The 13,711-nt window shown below is 49.3% G+C and overlaps 1 protein-coding gene across 1 annotated transcript in view; it reads left to right on the forward strand.

The window, feature by feature from the left end:
- Positions 1 to 13,711, forward strand: part of SPON1 (spondin 1) — a 256,861-nt gene that overhangs the window by 238,898 nt on the left and 4,252 nt on the right. The window contains 7 exon segments of the mRNA XM_047694020.1: positions 3,151 to 3,352; positions 4,291 to 4,431; positions 5,100 to 5,175; positions 6,045 to 6,227; positions 11,041 to 11,211; positions 11,298 to 11,465; positions 12,212 to 12,376. Coding sequence (XP_047549976.1) covers positions 3,151 to 3,352; positions 4,291 to 4,431; positions 5,100 to 5,175; positions 6,045 to 6,227; positions 11,041 to 11,211; positions 11,298 to 11,465; positions 12,212 to 12,376 — 1,106 coding nt within the window.

A 13,711-nucleotide genomic window follows, 5' to 3' on the forward strand; every position in this document is an offset into this window, starting at 1 on the left:
CCTGCTTCCCTCTCTCTGTCTCTGCCTGCCTCTCTGTCTACTTGTGATCTCTCTCTGTCAAATAAATCAATAAAATCTTAAAAAAAAAAAAAATTTCCCTGACTCTGCTCCTTGGAGGAAGTGGATCTGAGGTCTGGCCTCCAGTCTCCTCGTTTGGCTGCCTGTCGCGTAAGTCCTTACCTGTGTCTGGACCGGTGGTCCTTGCTGAGCACTGGGCGGACCACCTTGGGTTTGCATACAAATGTGGTGAGCCGGCAGGAAACTTGTGCCCCTGGTTTATTGACCCCCACACTGGTGATGGGAGCCTGCTGACAGGGCGGTTGCCTCCGCTCTTTGTCCTGGGGTCTGTCCTCAGGGCCCCACTGACCTTCGGCAGCTTGGGGTCTGGTTTGGACAAAGGGCTTTGGCGAGTATGTCCTGTGCGGTGGGACAGAAGCTTACTTCTTCCTCCCTGTTGGTTTGGCTTTCTTGACTTTCTTCCTCTCACTCAGCTGCCTCCGATTAGAGGATGTTGCTTCTCTTCGCCTTCTTTTCTTAAGACAAGGGTGACGAGTGAACGCTTGGGTTCGGCCAGTGAAGCTCTGACTTTTAGGGAGGTGCTAGAAAGTAGGAAGCCATCTGGTTTAATCCGTGAAGCCTAGAATTTTGTGGAGGAAAAGACTTGGAGGCCATACTCTAGGCCTCATTTGGTTTGTTTGTTGGGGCAGCTTTTGGGATCTTTGAATAACACCGGCCGCGTTCTAAGTGAAAAATGGGGAAGTGACTGTTTGATCGCCATATGCAGCGCGTTGGGCTCTCTTCTCCAAAATGAGGCAGTCTTTTTTTTTTTTTTCAACACTGCTTGGCCACAATATTCGTTAGAGTCTCAAGAAAAATGACCAACCAATGGACCCATACATTGTACCCTTGCAGTTAGATTTGTGTTGTAAAAAAGATTTGGGAATTGGGCCTTTAAGATCCTGTTTGCATTTTGTTTATGTATTTGCATGTGTTCATATGTGTCCTAAGTGGAGCTAGTTTCTGTAAGTCTGCATGGGGTTGCTAAAATTAATCTGTACGAGAGTTCTATTTAGCCTGTTAAAAAGTAAGGGCTTATTAGAATTGGACATTCTAAAACTCAAAGACAGAAACTAACCCAAGTGTTTTTTCACATGATCTTGGAAAATATTCAGTATTAAAACTAACTTAAGGTTGCTAGTTTAATTAAAATGGACTTGTGTTTAGAATTAAAAGCATTAAATACAAAACTTTTATTCTGCCTGTGTTTATTGAAAGTCAGATAAGTTCATCTTCTCTCCATTGCAAAATTTGTCCAAAACGGGGAGGAAACCAACACCTTAAGACTTTGTCAAATGTCTTGTAAAGCTTAAGGCTCTGAACCTGGAGAAGACTGGCAGGTAGTTTACCGTGAGGCCAAAAACAACAGGTAATTTTTAAGACTTGCCAATATTTACAGAGACCTTTACCATTTGGGCTGAAGCTTTCCCTCATCCTTCCCAGAAGGCCTCAGAAGTTGTCAAAACCCTTCCAAGCAAAATCCTTCCAAGGTTTGGATTGCTTCTAACAATTCAGACTGTGAGATGACCACCCAGCAGCGTCTGTGCTCAAAGCCACACAGGTGTGCCCCACGCCTTGGGCAGTCGATGGCAACACATGCTTCCTGGAGCCCCCAACAGGCTGGAAAAACAGAAAAGGACTGTGGCAAAGAAATGCTAGGAAACTCACTTGGGAAAAAGGTGTGTTGGCCTCTCAGTTCTCGGTAGGAGTGTCCCCCGCCCCCAAGTGGGCGTGATTTAAGGCTCTATGTTACACAGTTACGCTCTCATGACTTAGGAGTTGTGGGCGGGGCTCCCATCAGGCAGCTGTTCTGAGCAGGCACACTGAGTAGGCAGGTTCACTGCCAGCAGGCGGATGTGCTCCTAGAGATGTGCCCTTACGCTGCAGGAATTCCAGGGACGTGGGGTCCCCTAGGACCTGCAGAGCAAGCATGTGGCGGGCCAGCTCCTGCCCCCTTGCCCGGGACCTTGTGGAATGCTCCTGACCTTCCATTCGGCAGTGAGCCTGGAGGGAAGGAAGCGGTGCGTTCCTCACACTCGAGTTAGGGGAACCCACGGGTTCCATGCAGCCTGTCCACAAGGAGGACCCGGCATGGAGCACCCTGTGGCAGTCACCCCCAGGAAGACCTGATTGTCTGGGTCAGGAGAGCCGGTCTGAGGAAACAGGGGTGTACAAGCAGCCTGGTTCCAACCAATCTCCCCAGAGGCTCTCAGGAGAACAGAGTCTGAGCGCTCGTAACCAAAGTACACAAATCTCGGTCCTGCAGGATGCCGGGTTTCTACCTGGAACTGAAGAATCTTTCTAAAGGCAGGCAGAAAGTTTCCATCCCTCTAACTCTGGTCCTCACCCCATCTGGAGAGTTAACCGGAAAGTCGTCCCCATTCTCTCAAGGCTGAGGAATGATCAAAGAACAGTGGGGACTGGAACCCGTAACCAAAGGGGACTGATCGCAGCTGCAGATTAGGAAACTCCACTGCAACTTTCGAACCCAGAAATTTCTCATTTGCCTTCAGAGTTCCCTGAATTTCCTCCTCAGAGGAAATTTGAGGCTTGCCCTCCCATCTCCCCATCTGGAGGCCTCTTGAACGTTCTCCCGGCTGCCTACCTCGTGTCTGTGTGATTGTCTTTGCTGGGCATCAGGCGGATGAGCTCGAGTTCAGTTACAATAACACAAGATTGTTGCTCACCCATTTATTCAGACACTTGGACTGAGTACCTGCTCTGCGCCAGGCACCGCTATAGGCACTGGAAACTAAGCCCTGAGTAAGTCCAACAAGAGCCGTGCTTTCCCAGGGCTCCCATCCGGTGAGAATGAACAGCAAACAACTGAACAATCAGAATCTACGGAACAACAAGTGCTCCAAGCGCACTGGAACCGGATGGGGTGGGAGCAGGTGATTGCCTCCACCTGTGCCAGCTGAGGGGCTCAGGACAGTAAAGGGTGTCAACCAGTCATGGTCAAAGGCAGAGATCTGCGGAAGACTGAGAATCCACCTTCTTTCCATCCTCTCCTCCCTTAGCTGTGGCCTGGCCGGACGTCCCTTAGGGTGTGCGCCCCCACAGAGCCCCTGATGTAATGTGTTTGGTTTCCAGGAGAGCTGCACCCTCGGCCGAGTTCTCTGTGGACAGGACACGCCATTTGATGTCCTTCCTGACCATGATGGGCCCCAGCCCCGACTGGAACGTGGGCCTGTCTGCAGAGGATCTGTGCACCAAGGAGTGCGGCTGGGTCCAGAAGGTGGTGCAGGACCTGATCCCCTGGGACGCGGGCACTGACAGCGGGGTGACCTATGAGGTGGGTGAGCTCTGCGGTAGTGACGGGCGACCGTTCCCGGGTGCTTCCTCTTTGCCCGGCACTGCGCTGTGGGGGCCTTGACATAAAGGAGGTAGATGAATGCCCAGGGTGGTCGGGCAGGCCGGCATCAGCTCACGCTCACGTATCACATCCAGTGTGACCCACACAGCTGGCCATGAGGCCACGGGAGGGGTCAGAGAGCAGTTCCTAGGTAAGCACAGGGCAAGAGAAGGGGTGAGAATGGGGAACCGAAGTTGATGTCCATACATTAGACTAGGCCAGATTCTGGAGGTTTCCAGACAGCCAGCCAGGTTAAGGAGTTTGGATTCTGTCCTGAATGTTAAAATTCTTCAGCTGTGGTCAGTACGCCAACTTCATGGAAATGTGAAGCCCTTAGAAAACCAGTGGCAGGACCATCTAGAAGGGACACTGATAAGTTTGTGGGCCAAATCAGGACTACCACCTGAGTTGTAAATTCAAACCCAGCCACCCCAATTACGTGTTATCGGGGGCTGCTTTCTCACTACATCAGCTGAGTGGAGTCGTGGTAGCCGACCCAGGAGGGCCCACAGAGTCTTGAAATGTTTACCATCTGATGCTCTATGGACTCGTTTGCTAATACCTGGTCTAGTAGGAAGAGCTTTGGATTCAGGCCAGCCTGGGTCAACTGTCTCCTGGCTGGGATGACCTCTCTGAAACCTTTTCTTCATCAGGATGGAATCTTGTGTACCTGGGAGATCTGAAAGCACAGGTCACCAATTTCCTTGCACGGTGCATAGTGGGGATAGAATTGCATCAACAGCCATAGGGGTTACACCTGTTGTGAAATCTCCATCACCACTTTTGTTCTGCTCCTATTACAATCCAATTGCTTTTGTGGTTTTAACTCCTTTGTTTCCCATACTCTGTATCTGTGTTCCACCCCCCTTCCCCCACAGTCACCCAACAAGCCCACAATTCCCCAGGAGAAAATCCGGCCCTTGACCAGTCTGGACCATCCTCAGAGTCCTTTTTATGATCCAGAGGGCGGGTCCATCACTCAAGTGGCCAGAGTTGTCATCGAGAGAATCGCCCGGAAGGTAATGGCGTAGAGTGCACCCTGGTACAGACCCTTCCCACCAGGAGTGTAAGCAGACTGTACCCCTTTCTGCTCAAGAATCATGGGGTCCCTTGCATATTCCAGAATCTAGAACTCCTGGACCTCCCAAGGTTTTTTTGTTTTTGTTTTTGTTTTTTTTTTAAAGATTTTATTTATTTATTTGACAGACAGAGATCACAAGTAGGCAGAGAGGCAGGCAGAGAGAGAGGAGGAAGCAGGCTCCTTGTTGAGCAGAGAGCCCGATGTGGGGCTCAATCCCAGGACCCTGGGATCATGACCCGAGCCGAAGGCAGAGGCTTCAACCCACTGAGCCACCCAGGCGCCCCCTCCCAAGGTTTCTAAGCATGTGAACTATTCACAGGGTATAAATGAGCAAAATAAACCTAAGGGTAAGGTGGTTCTCAACTGAATGATTCGATCCAGACAATTAGGTTTTATTGTGAGTTCCACAGTTAATTACTAATACCTGCCATGGGTCAGGAAGGGGGAAGCTGCGGCTTTCTTGCCATTTTTCTTTCAGTCCAATGGTAAAAGTTGGCTCAGAACTCCACCGTGGCCTGGGATTTGTACGTGGGGCGGGCATCCAATTTTATGACCCCCTCCTTACCCGACACATGCCATTCTTTAATGTGAGCCCTTCTTTCGCAGGGGGAACAATGCAACATTGTGCCTGATAATGTCGATGATATTGTAGCAGATTTGGCTCCAGAAGAGAAAGATGAAGGTATGTAGTCGTCCTTCGTAAACTGACAGTACCTTTTGGGAAAGCAGTTTTCTGAACAGGTGTTAAAAGCTACAAAAACATCTGGTCCTTTGACCTGTTAATCCTGTCTTTGAGGACTTCTGCATGGAAGATCATCCAAAATAAGGCCACGACTGGGCACAGGTAGAAGGGAGTCGGTGTAAGTGGGATATGGGAATATGTGTCCACAGGTATCGGGCCTTTGGAGGGGGCTTCATGGTATCCCCAGTGTGCTTGGCTTTGTCACACCGGCCTGTGTGCCCTGCGTGGACGCATCCACTTTCCCAGTGAGGAAAGGGATCCTACCCTTGGGGGAGGGGCAGAGCTGAGGGTGGAGCCTGTTTCCTCATGGGATCTAGAGTCACACAACCAGGGATCTTTCTGGGGCCTTGAACAAGAAGCTCCCATCCCACCACATTGTCCTCCCTGTAAAATGGGGATGATCACCGAACCTGCCTTGTTGAGAGTTGTTGTAAGAATCCAAAGGGATGAAACATGGAAGGTTCTAGAATGCTGTTGGCATGTCGTACGTGGTCAGGGAATGCGGGCTGCCCTGAGGTGACCCCTGTTACAGGGTCATTGGGAAGAAGGGACTAGAAATGAAAAGCCCTTCACGTATTGAGGAGAAGGGACAGTAAGAGGTCTTCCCTGTTGTTTAGATATTATTGCAATGATTAAAATAGAATTCTTCAAGGCAAGTAGCAGCTTCTACCCCAACAGTGATTACCCAGGTTTGCTAAGGCGTCATGTGGCAGGGATCTCCTTACCCCCACATGAGCTTGTGTGGGGGAGAGGGCCAGCCCCGGTGTCCACAGGCTCCCAGGGAAAAACCTGTTATGTATTCGTTCCAGATGACACCCCTGAAACCTGCATCTACTCCAACTGGTCCCCGTGGTCCGCCTGCAGCTCCTCCACCTGCGACAAAGGCAAGAGGATGCGGCAGCGCATGCTGAAGGCGCAGCTGGACCTCAGTGTCCCCTGCCCGGATACCCAGGACTTCCAGCCCTGCATGGGCCCGGGCTGCAGTGATGAAGGTAAGCGTGCAGCCCCGGGGGGCGCCAGTGGCGGCAGAGCCAGAGGAAGGGAGGGGGCTACCTGCCTCTGCCAGCCCCTCCTACCTGATCAGTGTCCCTAGGAGGGCACCAGGAACCTGCCTGTCATGGCCAGTGGGGACCCCTAGGGAAGACCCCCCAGCTCCAACAATGTCTTGGGAGCTCTAAAAACCTGTATGTCTTAGAACATCAGAAGAATTCTTGATATTATCCACCAACTCCCTCCCAGCATGGAATCAGTGACCTACCGGTCACTAAAGAGCTAGCAAACATCGTATGACAAATCTAGAACTATGAAGCACCGCCTGCTTCCCCTTCACTCCAGTGTCTTCTGAAGGAACCGGGAACAAGTTGGCCACCATTGAATCCATCGCCCTGATTCTGTGTCATTCATGGACCTTCGTGTCTCCCTCCCACCTGAATGAGAGCACCTACTTCTTTTGTCAGGACCTCTGGGCTAACTGCAAGAATTCTGTCTGCTACTGCTCAAAAATCAGACCTGAGCTAGGAGCTCGCACCACCGCTGTGGTGATGGCTCAAGCTTCAGAATGGCACCGAGCTGCCTGCCGTGCTGAAGCCTGCTTCCCAGAGCACGACCCCGTTCCCCACCTGGACAGATCTAGACTCTCACGGGACTTTGATCTTAACTGTCTCAGAGGTGCCTTGAGGCAACAGGAAGGGAGGCAGAATTGGGGCTGGTTCATGGCAGGAAGAAAACCACTTCCAAGCCGAGGATAATTGAAGGAAGCTTCTCCCACCTCAGGTTATTCACCCTCTGGCCCTTCCCAGGGATGGTCTTAAATACTCCCACAGTGGTCTATTGCCGTTCCTGCCTTTGGTAAGGCCCTTCGGAGGGGAGCGAACCCTTCTATCTCCATGTATTCTGGGTATTAATCCCTTAGCAGATTCAGGATTTGCAAATATGTTCTCTCCTTCTTTAGGTTACCTTTTCCCTCTTGACTGTCCTTTTGTACAAGTTTTGAATTTTCCTGAAATCTGGTTTGGCTCTTTCTTTGGTTGCCTGTGCCTTGGGTGTCCTGTCCAAGAAATCGTTGCTAAACTTAATGTCATGAAGGTTTTGCCCTGTGTTTTCTCCTAAGAGCTTTTTGGTATTAGTTCTGTTTAGGTCTCTGGTCCATTTCAAGGTAATTTTTGACTATGATTTTAGGTAAGAGTCTAACCTCATTCTTAAATCGGTGGAGATCCAAATTTCCCAGTACCATCTGTTGAAGAGAATGTCCTTTCTCTACTGAATGGTCTTGGCACCCTTGTCAAATCATTTGCCCATTGACATGAGACTTTGTTTCTAGCCTCACTCTCTATCCTAGTCCATTGGCCTGTATGTCTGTTCTTACACCAACACCACTGGGTTTTGATTCCTGTAGCTTTGTAGTTAAGTTTTGAAATCAGGAGGAGTGGAGTTTCTTCAGAGCAAGGTATACCTGTTAGGATGTACTCAGGTAGATGAGGACCATATTCTGCCTTCCTGGGGTAACATCTTTCTTACCAGGTTCTGGAAAGCCTGAACTGTGGCTTGTAGAGCCCTGTTCCCTTAACCATTATTATTTTTTTTTAAGATTTTTATTTATTTGACAGATGTCCCTTAACCATTATTACACTGGAACATAATGTTCTCGTTGGTAGTGTGTGCTGCCTTTTGTTATCCTTATCTCTGGGTCTAACGTGTGGTTCCAATGGGGATTTCTTAACTACACACACCACTGGCACTATCCATAGGTTAAATAACCATGCCTAGGCATCACCCATGTGCAAGTGACAGTCACGGACATGGGCAGGCTGGACTCACACTCAATCCTTTCTAGCTTCACCTCCTACTACCACGTACATGCACTCTCTATACAGAGGTGTTTATGTAAGCTTTCCCGTCACCTTAAGTGCAGATACCCTTTACCCAACGAAAGTATACTCAGATGTGTCCTTTTGTGTGAAATCTTCTCCCATACTCCAAGGAGTGCATTTTTCCCCCTCTCTGCTCAGTTCCCTGGGCTTACCTTTGTTGTCCTGCTTTCCATACCTGGAATTATTGTGCCCATCTCTTTCGAAAATGGAACACGATCCAGCTCTTACACATCTTTTTAACTTAAGAGCATACCATGAAGCATTCAGAGCATTCAGTAAATCTTTATTGACAGGAATAAATGGATAGATGAAAGACTTCGTTGCCTTTTTTTTTTTTTTTTTTTTAAAGAACTAAGCAGGCAGACACACATGCACACCCACCTGCTCACCTCTGTGTTTCCACCAGGAGTGGCACCCCCACCACTACTTGGAAACAGGACTACCAAGCCATGCTGAGAGCTTTGATGATCTTTTCCACCAACCTCCAGAGTGTCTACTATACGATCAAGGCCTTTGCTAACACCTAGTGATGGGAGCAAAGCCACATACGCCCAAGATATCAACACAGCAGACTGGTCATGTCCCCCTCTCTAGCACACACAGACAGGCCCTCGCCCCCCACCATTTATTCCCCCAATATAACCAGCCTCCGTAGAGGCAGTGAGCGGTCTGGGGTCACTGAGTATAATCAACTGTTTGGGTATAAATCCATCCCGTGTCCATTCTCAGGTCTCTGTGTCCAAAGGCCAGTCACAATCTTCACCCTCAGTAATCAAATTCTCATTAATTTTTCTAGACTGGGAACTGGCAGCTTTAGACAACAACTAAAAAAAAAAAAAATCTCTGGTTCCTCGGAGCAAAAGAGCTTACCCTGTATCTCAGAATATATATTAATATCTTTCCAGCACTGTCCAGTAGAAGTTTCTATGATGGGCAAGTTCTGTATCTGTACTGGCCAAAATAGTAGCCACTCATCACACATGGCTACTGTGTACTTAAAATGTAGTTTGTGACAGAGGAAGTGAATTTTTCATTTTATTTAATGGTCTTAGATGTAGGATAATCCTAGCCCATGCAGCCATGTAACTGTAGATTATGACTTATCTTAAATTTTACTTTATGTACAATAAAACATTCCTTTACCCATCCAGGCAGCTTTCAGATTTGCTCTATTGAGTCCTAAGTGTCCCTATGTACCTGGAAGGCCTGCCTTCTTGGAGAACAACTCCTGGTTTCAAGATGTATACCTTTTCAGTTCCTGTCCATCCTCAACTGCCTGACTCCCCTTGAGTAGCTATCCTGTTTCATTTTCTTTTTAGGTTTAATTCCGGGATATTTAACACACAGTGTTATATTAGTTTCAGGTGTACAAGACAGTGATTCAGTAATTCTGTACGTTACACAGTGTTCATTGTGATAACTCTACTCTGAGTCCCCTTCACCTATTTCACCTGTCCCCGTCCCCTTCCCCTCTGGTGACTGTCAGTTTCTCCATAGTTAAGAAACAAACCAAATAAGACTTCTTTTTCCCTTTTTGTTTCTGAAATTCCACATTAAGGGAAATCCTCTGGGATTTGTCTGACTTATTTTGTCTGGCATTCTACTCCCCACTTTCATCCGTGTTGCTGCAACTGGCAAGGTTTTACTCTTTTTTTTTTTTTTTAAGATTTTTATTTATTTATTTGACAGACAGAGATCACAAGCAGGCAGAGAGGCAGGCAGAGAGAGAGGAGGAAGCAGGCTCCCTGCTGAGCAGAGAGCCCGATGCGGGGCTTGATCCCAGGACCCTAGGACCATGACCTGAGCAGAAGGCAGAGGCTTAACCCACTGAGCCACCCAGGTGCCCCGCAAGGTTTTACTCTTATGGCTGAAAAATATTCCATTAAATACATATCCCACATCTTCTTCATCCATTCACCAAGTGATGGACACTTGGGTTGCTTCCAGAATTTGGCTACTGTAAACACTACAATTCATATAAGAATGCATATATCCTTTCAAATTAGTGTTTTTTTCTAATTTGGGTAAATACCCAATAGTGCGATGACTGGATCATACGATCGTTCTTTTTCAGGAGCCTCTATACTGTCTTCCGCAGAAGCTACACCAGTTTGCAATCCCACCGACTGTCCATGAGGCTTCCCTGTTCCTCCACATCCTTGCCAACACTTGCTCCTTATATTTTTTATTTTCACCATTCTGACAGGTGTGAGGTTAATAGCTCATTGTAGTTGTGATTTGCATTTCCCCCAGGGCATCTTTTCATGTGTCTGTTGGCTATCTGTTGGTCATCTTTGGAGACATGTCTGTTCATGTCTTCTGCCCATTTGCTAACTGGATTATTTTGGGGGTGTTGAATTTTTTAAGTTATTTATATATTTTGGATAGTAACCTTTTATCAGGTCATTTGCAAATATTTTCTCCCATTCTATAAACTGCCTTTTTATTTTGTTGTTTCCTTTACTGTGCAGAAGTTTCTATTTTGATGTAATCCCAATAGTTTGCTTTTAATTCTTGCCTCAGGAGACCTATCAAGAAAAATGTTGCTATAGCGATTATCAGAAACTACTGCCTGTGCTCCCTTCTAGGATTTTGTGCTCTCAGGTCTCACATTTAGGTCCCTTATGCATTTTGAGTTTGTGCATAGTGTAAGGTAAGTGTTCAATTCCCTTGTTTTGCATGTAGCTGTCCAACTTTCCCAACACCATTTATTAAAGAGACCGTATTTCCCCCTCAAGACCACGTAGTGGCACAGAAATAGACCTAGAGATTAGCGGAACAAGACAGAAAACCCAAAACGAACCCATGACTGCACGGTGAATTAGCCTTGGACAGAAGAGGCAAGAACAGGCGATGGGAAAGCTGGCCAGGTGCCTCCGGCTCCGTCCCGGAGAGCTGGGCGCACAGGCCCGCAGCGTCCGCTCGTGTGTTGCAGAGGGCTCCACCTGCACCATGTCCGAGTGGATCACCTGGTCACCCTGCAGCATCTCCTGCGGCATGGGCATGCGGTCCCGGGAGCGGTATGTGAAGCAGTTCCCGGAGGACGGCTCTGTGTGCACGCTGCCCACCGAGGAGACGGAGAAGTGCACAGTCAACGAGGAATGCTGTGAGTAGGGTCGCCCAGGGAGTGTGGGGAGGGGGAGGGCAGTGGCCGAGGCCGCAGACACCACCCCAACAGGGCTGGCCTCCCAGCTCCCGGCAGCTGCCTGATGACCGAGTGGGGCGAGTGGGATGAGTGCAGCGCTACCTGCGGGATGGGCATGAAGAAGCGGCACCGCATGGTCAAGATGAGCCCGGCGGACGGCTCCGTGTGCAAGGCCGAGACATCCCAGGCGGAGAAGTGCATGATGCCCGAGTGTCGTGAGTGGGTGTGGGGCTGGGATTGGTGTGGAGGATCCCAGCACCCTTACTACCTCCCCAACAGCAAGACAGGAGGCTGGGTGGGTGCTGGGAGAAAACAGGGTCCTCTGTCCACCAAGCAGACCCAAAGAGAGGGGCCTCCCTTGAGGAACACTGTGAGCGATGCTGAGATGGCAAACTGGTCGCCTCTGGAAAGCATCCACCTGCAGCTGTGTTGTATAGGACCCCAGAGTACCTTGGTTGTGGGGGAGGGGTGGAATAAGAACTTTCAGGCGAGACATCCAGTCCATAGGTCATAGGTCCCCACTCTTGTTCTGCATTGGCCTTGCCTGGCCTCATAAACCATTACAACCCCAGCTTTATGCAAAAATACGCACAGGGCCACACATCCGTACACAAGCATACATAGGCACACAAGCGTCCGGACATTCGAAGATTTTAGCGAGTGTCCAAAACTTTATTGCATGGTTCTTAGGGATTGGGTGCTGTTTTGGGTGGGGACTTGGGTATTCATATTACGGAGTTACTTCTGCTGTCCTGACCCCCAGGGGAGATGCAGGAGTGACAAGAGCCGTAGTCTGCTGAGCCACTTCCTGCTGTGTGGGGTCCCTTGGGGCATTTGAAACCATCAGTCCCTTTCACTAGACTCCAGGGGCCAGAGTGGGGGACAGGGGATGGGGGGGGCAAGGAGAGCAGAGAAGGTAAAAGGAGCCTGTTCTCAGGGGCAAACCTGGCTCTTGGCCTAGATACCATCCCGTGCTTGCTGTCCCCGTGGTCTGAGTGGAGTGACTGCAGCGTGACCTGCGGGAAGGGCATGCGGACCCGCCAGCGGATGCTCAAGTCTCTGGCCGAACTCGGGGACTGCAATGAGGAGCTGGAGCAGGTGGAAAAGTGCATGCTGCCCGAATGCCGTAAGTCCTGGGGCTCCTGGTGTCCCCCACCACACCCCTTTCCTGTTACCCAGCGCTGGGTAGGGGTCCTCCTACCAGGTCCTGTAGTACAGCTGTCTGCTGGGGAGAAAGAGCATGGGCTTTGGGTCTCTGTGTTAGCAAAGCTGTTGAACTCTCAGTCTCCTCAGCAGCAAGAGGGGATCCCACTACCGGCTACAAAACACCCAAACTACACACTGAACACTTAGCACAGACTCAAGATGCCTTATCACATAGGGCCTGTCTCCCCGCCCGCCCCACCCCAAAACCCTCAGAACTGTCTGATCCATGAGTTTTCCATGTTTTTTACTTCTCTTTCTTCTCCCTGGGACCATTTACCCATGACCAGAGGGTGGACATTAAATCAGTGACTCCTATACATTTGCAGCCTTGCCAAGATGAGCCAGGAAAGACTCGATGCCTGACCCCAACTCCCCCAACCCCCACCCTTGTGATGAGCTGTATTTCACAGGTACTAACCTCCAAGGAGAGAGAGCCCATTTCTCTTTTAGGAGGTAGAAAATCAAACACACTTGCTAGGATCTGTTTTCTGGCTTCCTCTGAAACACACTTGGTTTTTCTTGCTCTGTCTTCCTTGTTACTACTCAGGCTGCCTGCCTGGGTTCAAGTCCCAGCTTTGTCCCTTTACAGGCTGCACAGCCTTCAGCGGATGACTTAGCATCCCTGTTCCTCATCTGTAAAACAGCAGACACACTTCCTAGGTTGCTCTGTGAATTAAACCACATAATTGCCACAACGTGTCAAGCACTAGACCTGACAAGCATAGGCCTCAGTGTTCCACTTTACAGTTCCTGCGCTATTCCAGCCAGACTCGGTCATGGGTGGAGAACACCCAGACCATTAAACTGAGCCTGTGGCTTTTAACAACTAAGATTGACCTTGTGTTCAACCCAGCTCACCAGAGCTGGGGTTCCCGAACTCCTGACCGAGATAGCTACCCCTGTAACCATAGTCACAGGGCTCACTGAATGGAGAAGAAAGATGAACATTCACTGTGTACCAGAAACCAGGCTGGAAGTATTACTTCACCTAATCCTCACAACCTAATGGGGAAAATACCATTATCCACATTTTACAGAGAAGAAAGCTGCCTGAGCTCCCAGGGATAAAGGCCCAAAACTGCTGACCAAAATGAGTTCTTCCTAGATCCAGCCTGGATCTGTCCTCTGCAAAGCCAGTGAGGAGTCCAGAATTCCTGGCCTCCTCAGAGAGGAGGCCTGAGAATCCATGAGAATCCAACTGTTGGGTTTCCCACCTACATCTGTGAGATCCTGACTTAGTAAATATGCTAGAGCC

The sequence above is a fragment of the Lutra lutra genome, chromosome 10 (genome assembly GCF_902655055.1).
Source record: "Lutra lutra chromosome 10, mLutLut1.2, whole genome shotgun sequence".
In the NCBI taxonomy this organism is placed as follows: domain Eukaryota; kingdom Metazoa; phylum Chordata; class Mammalia; order Carnivora; family Mustelidae; genus Lutra; species Lutra lutra.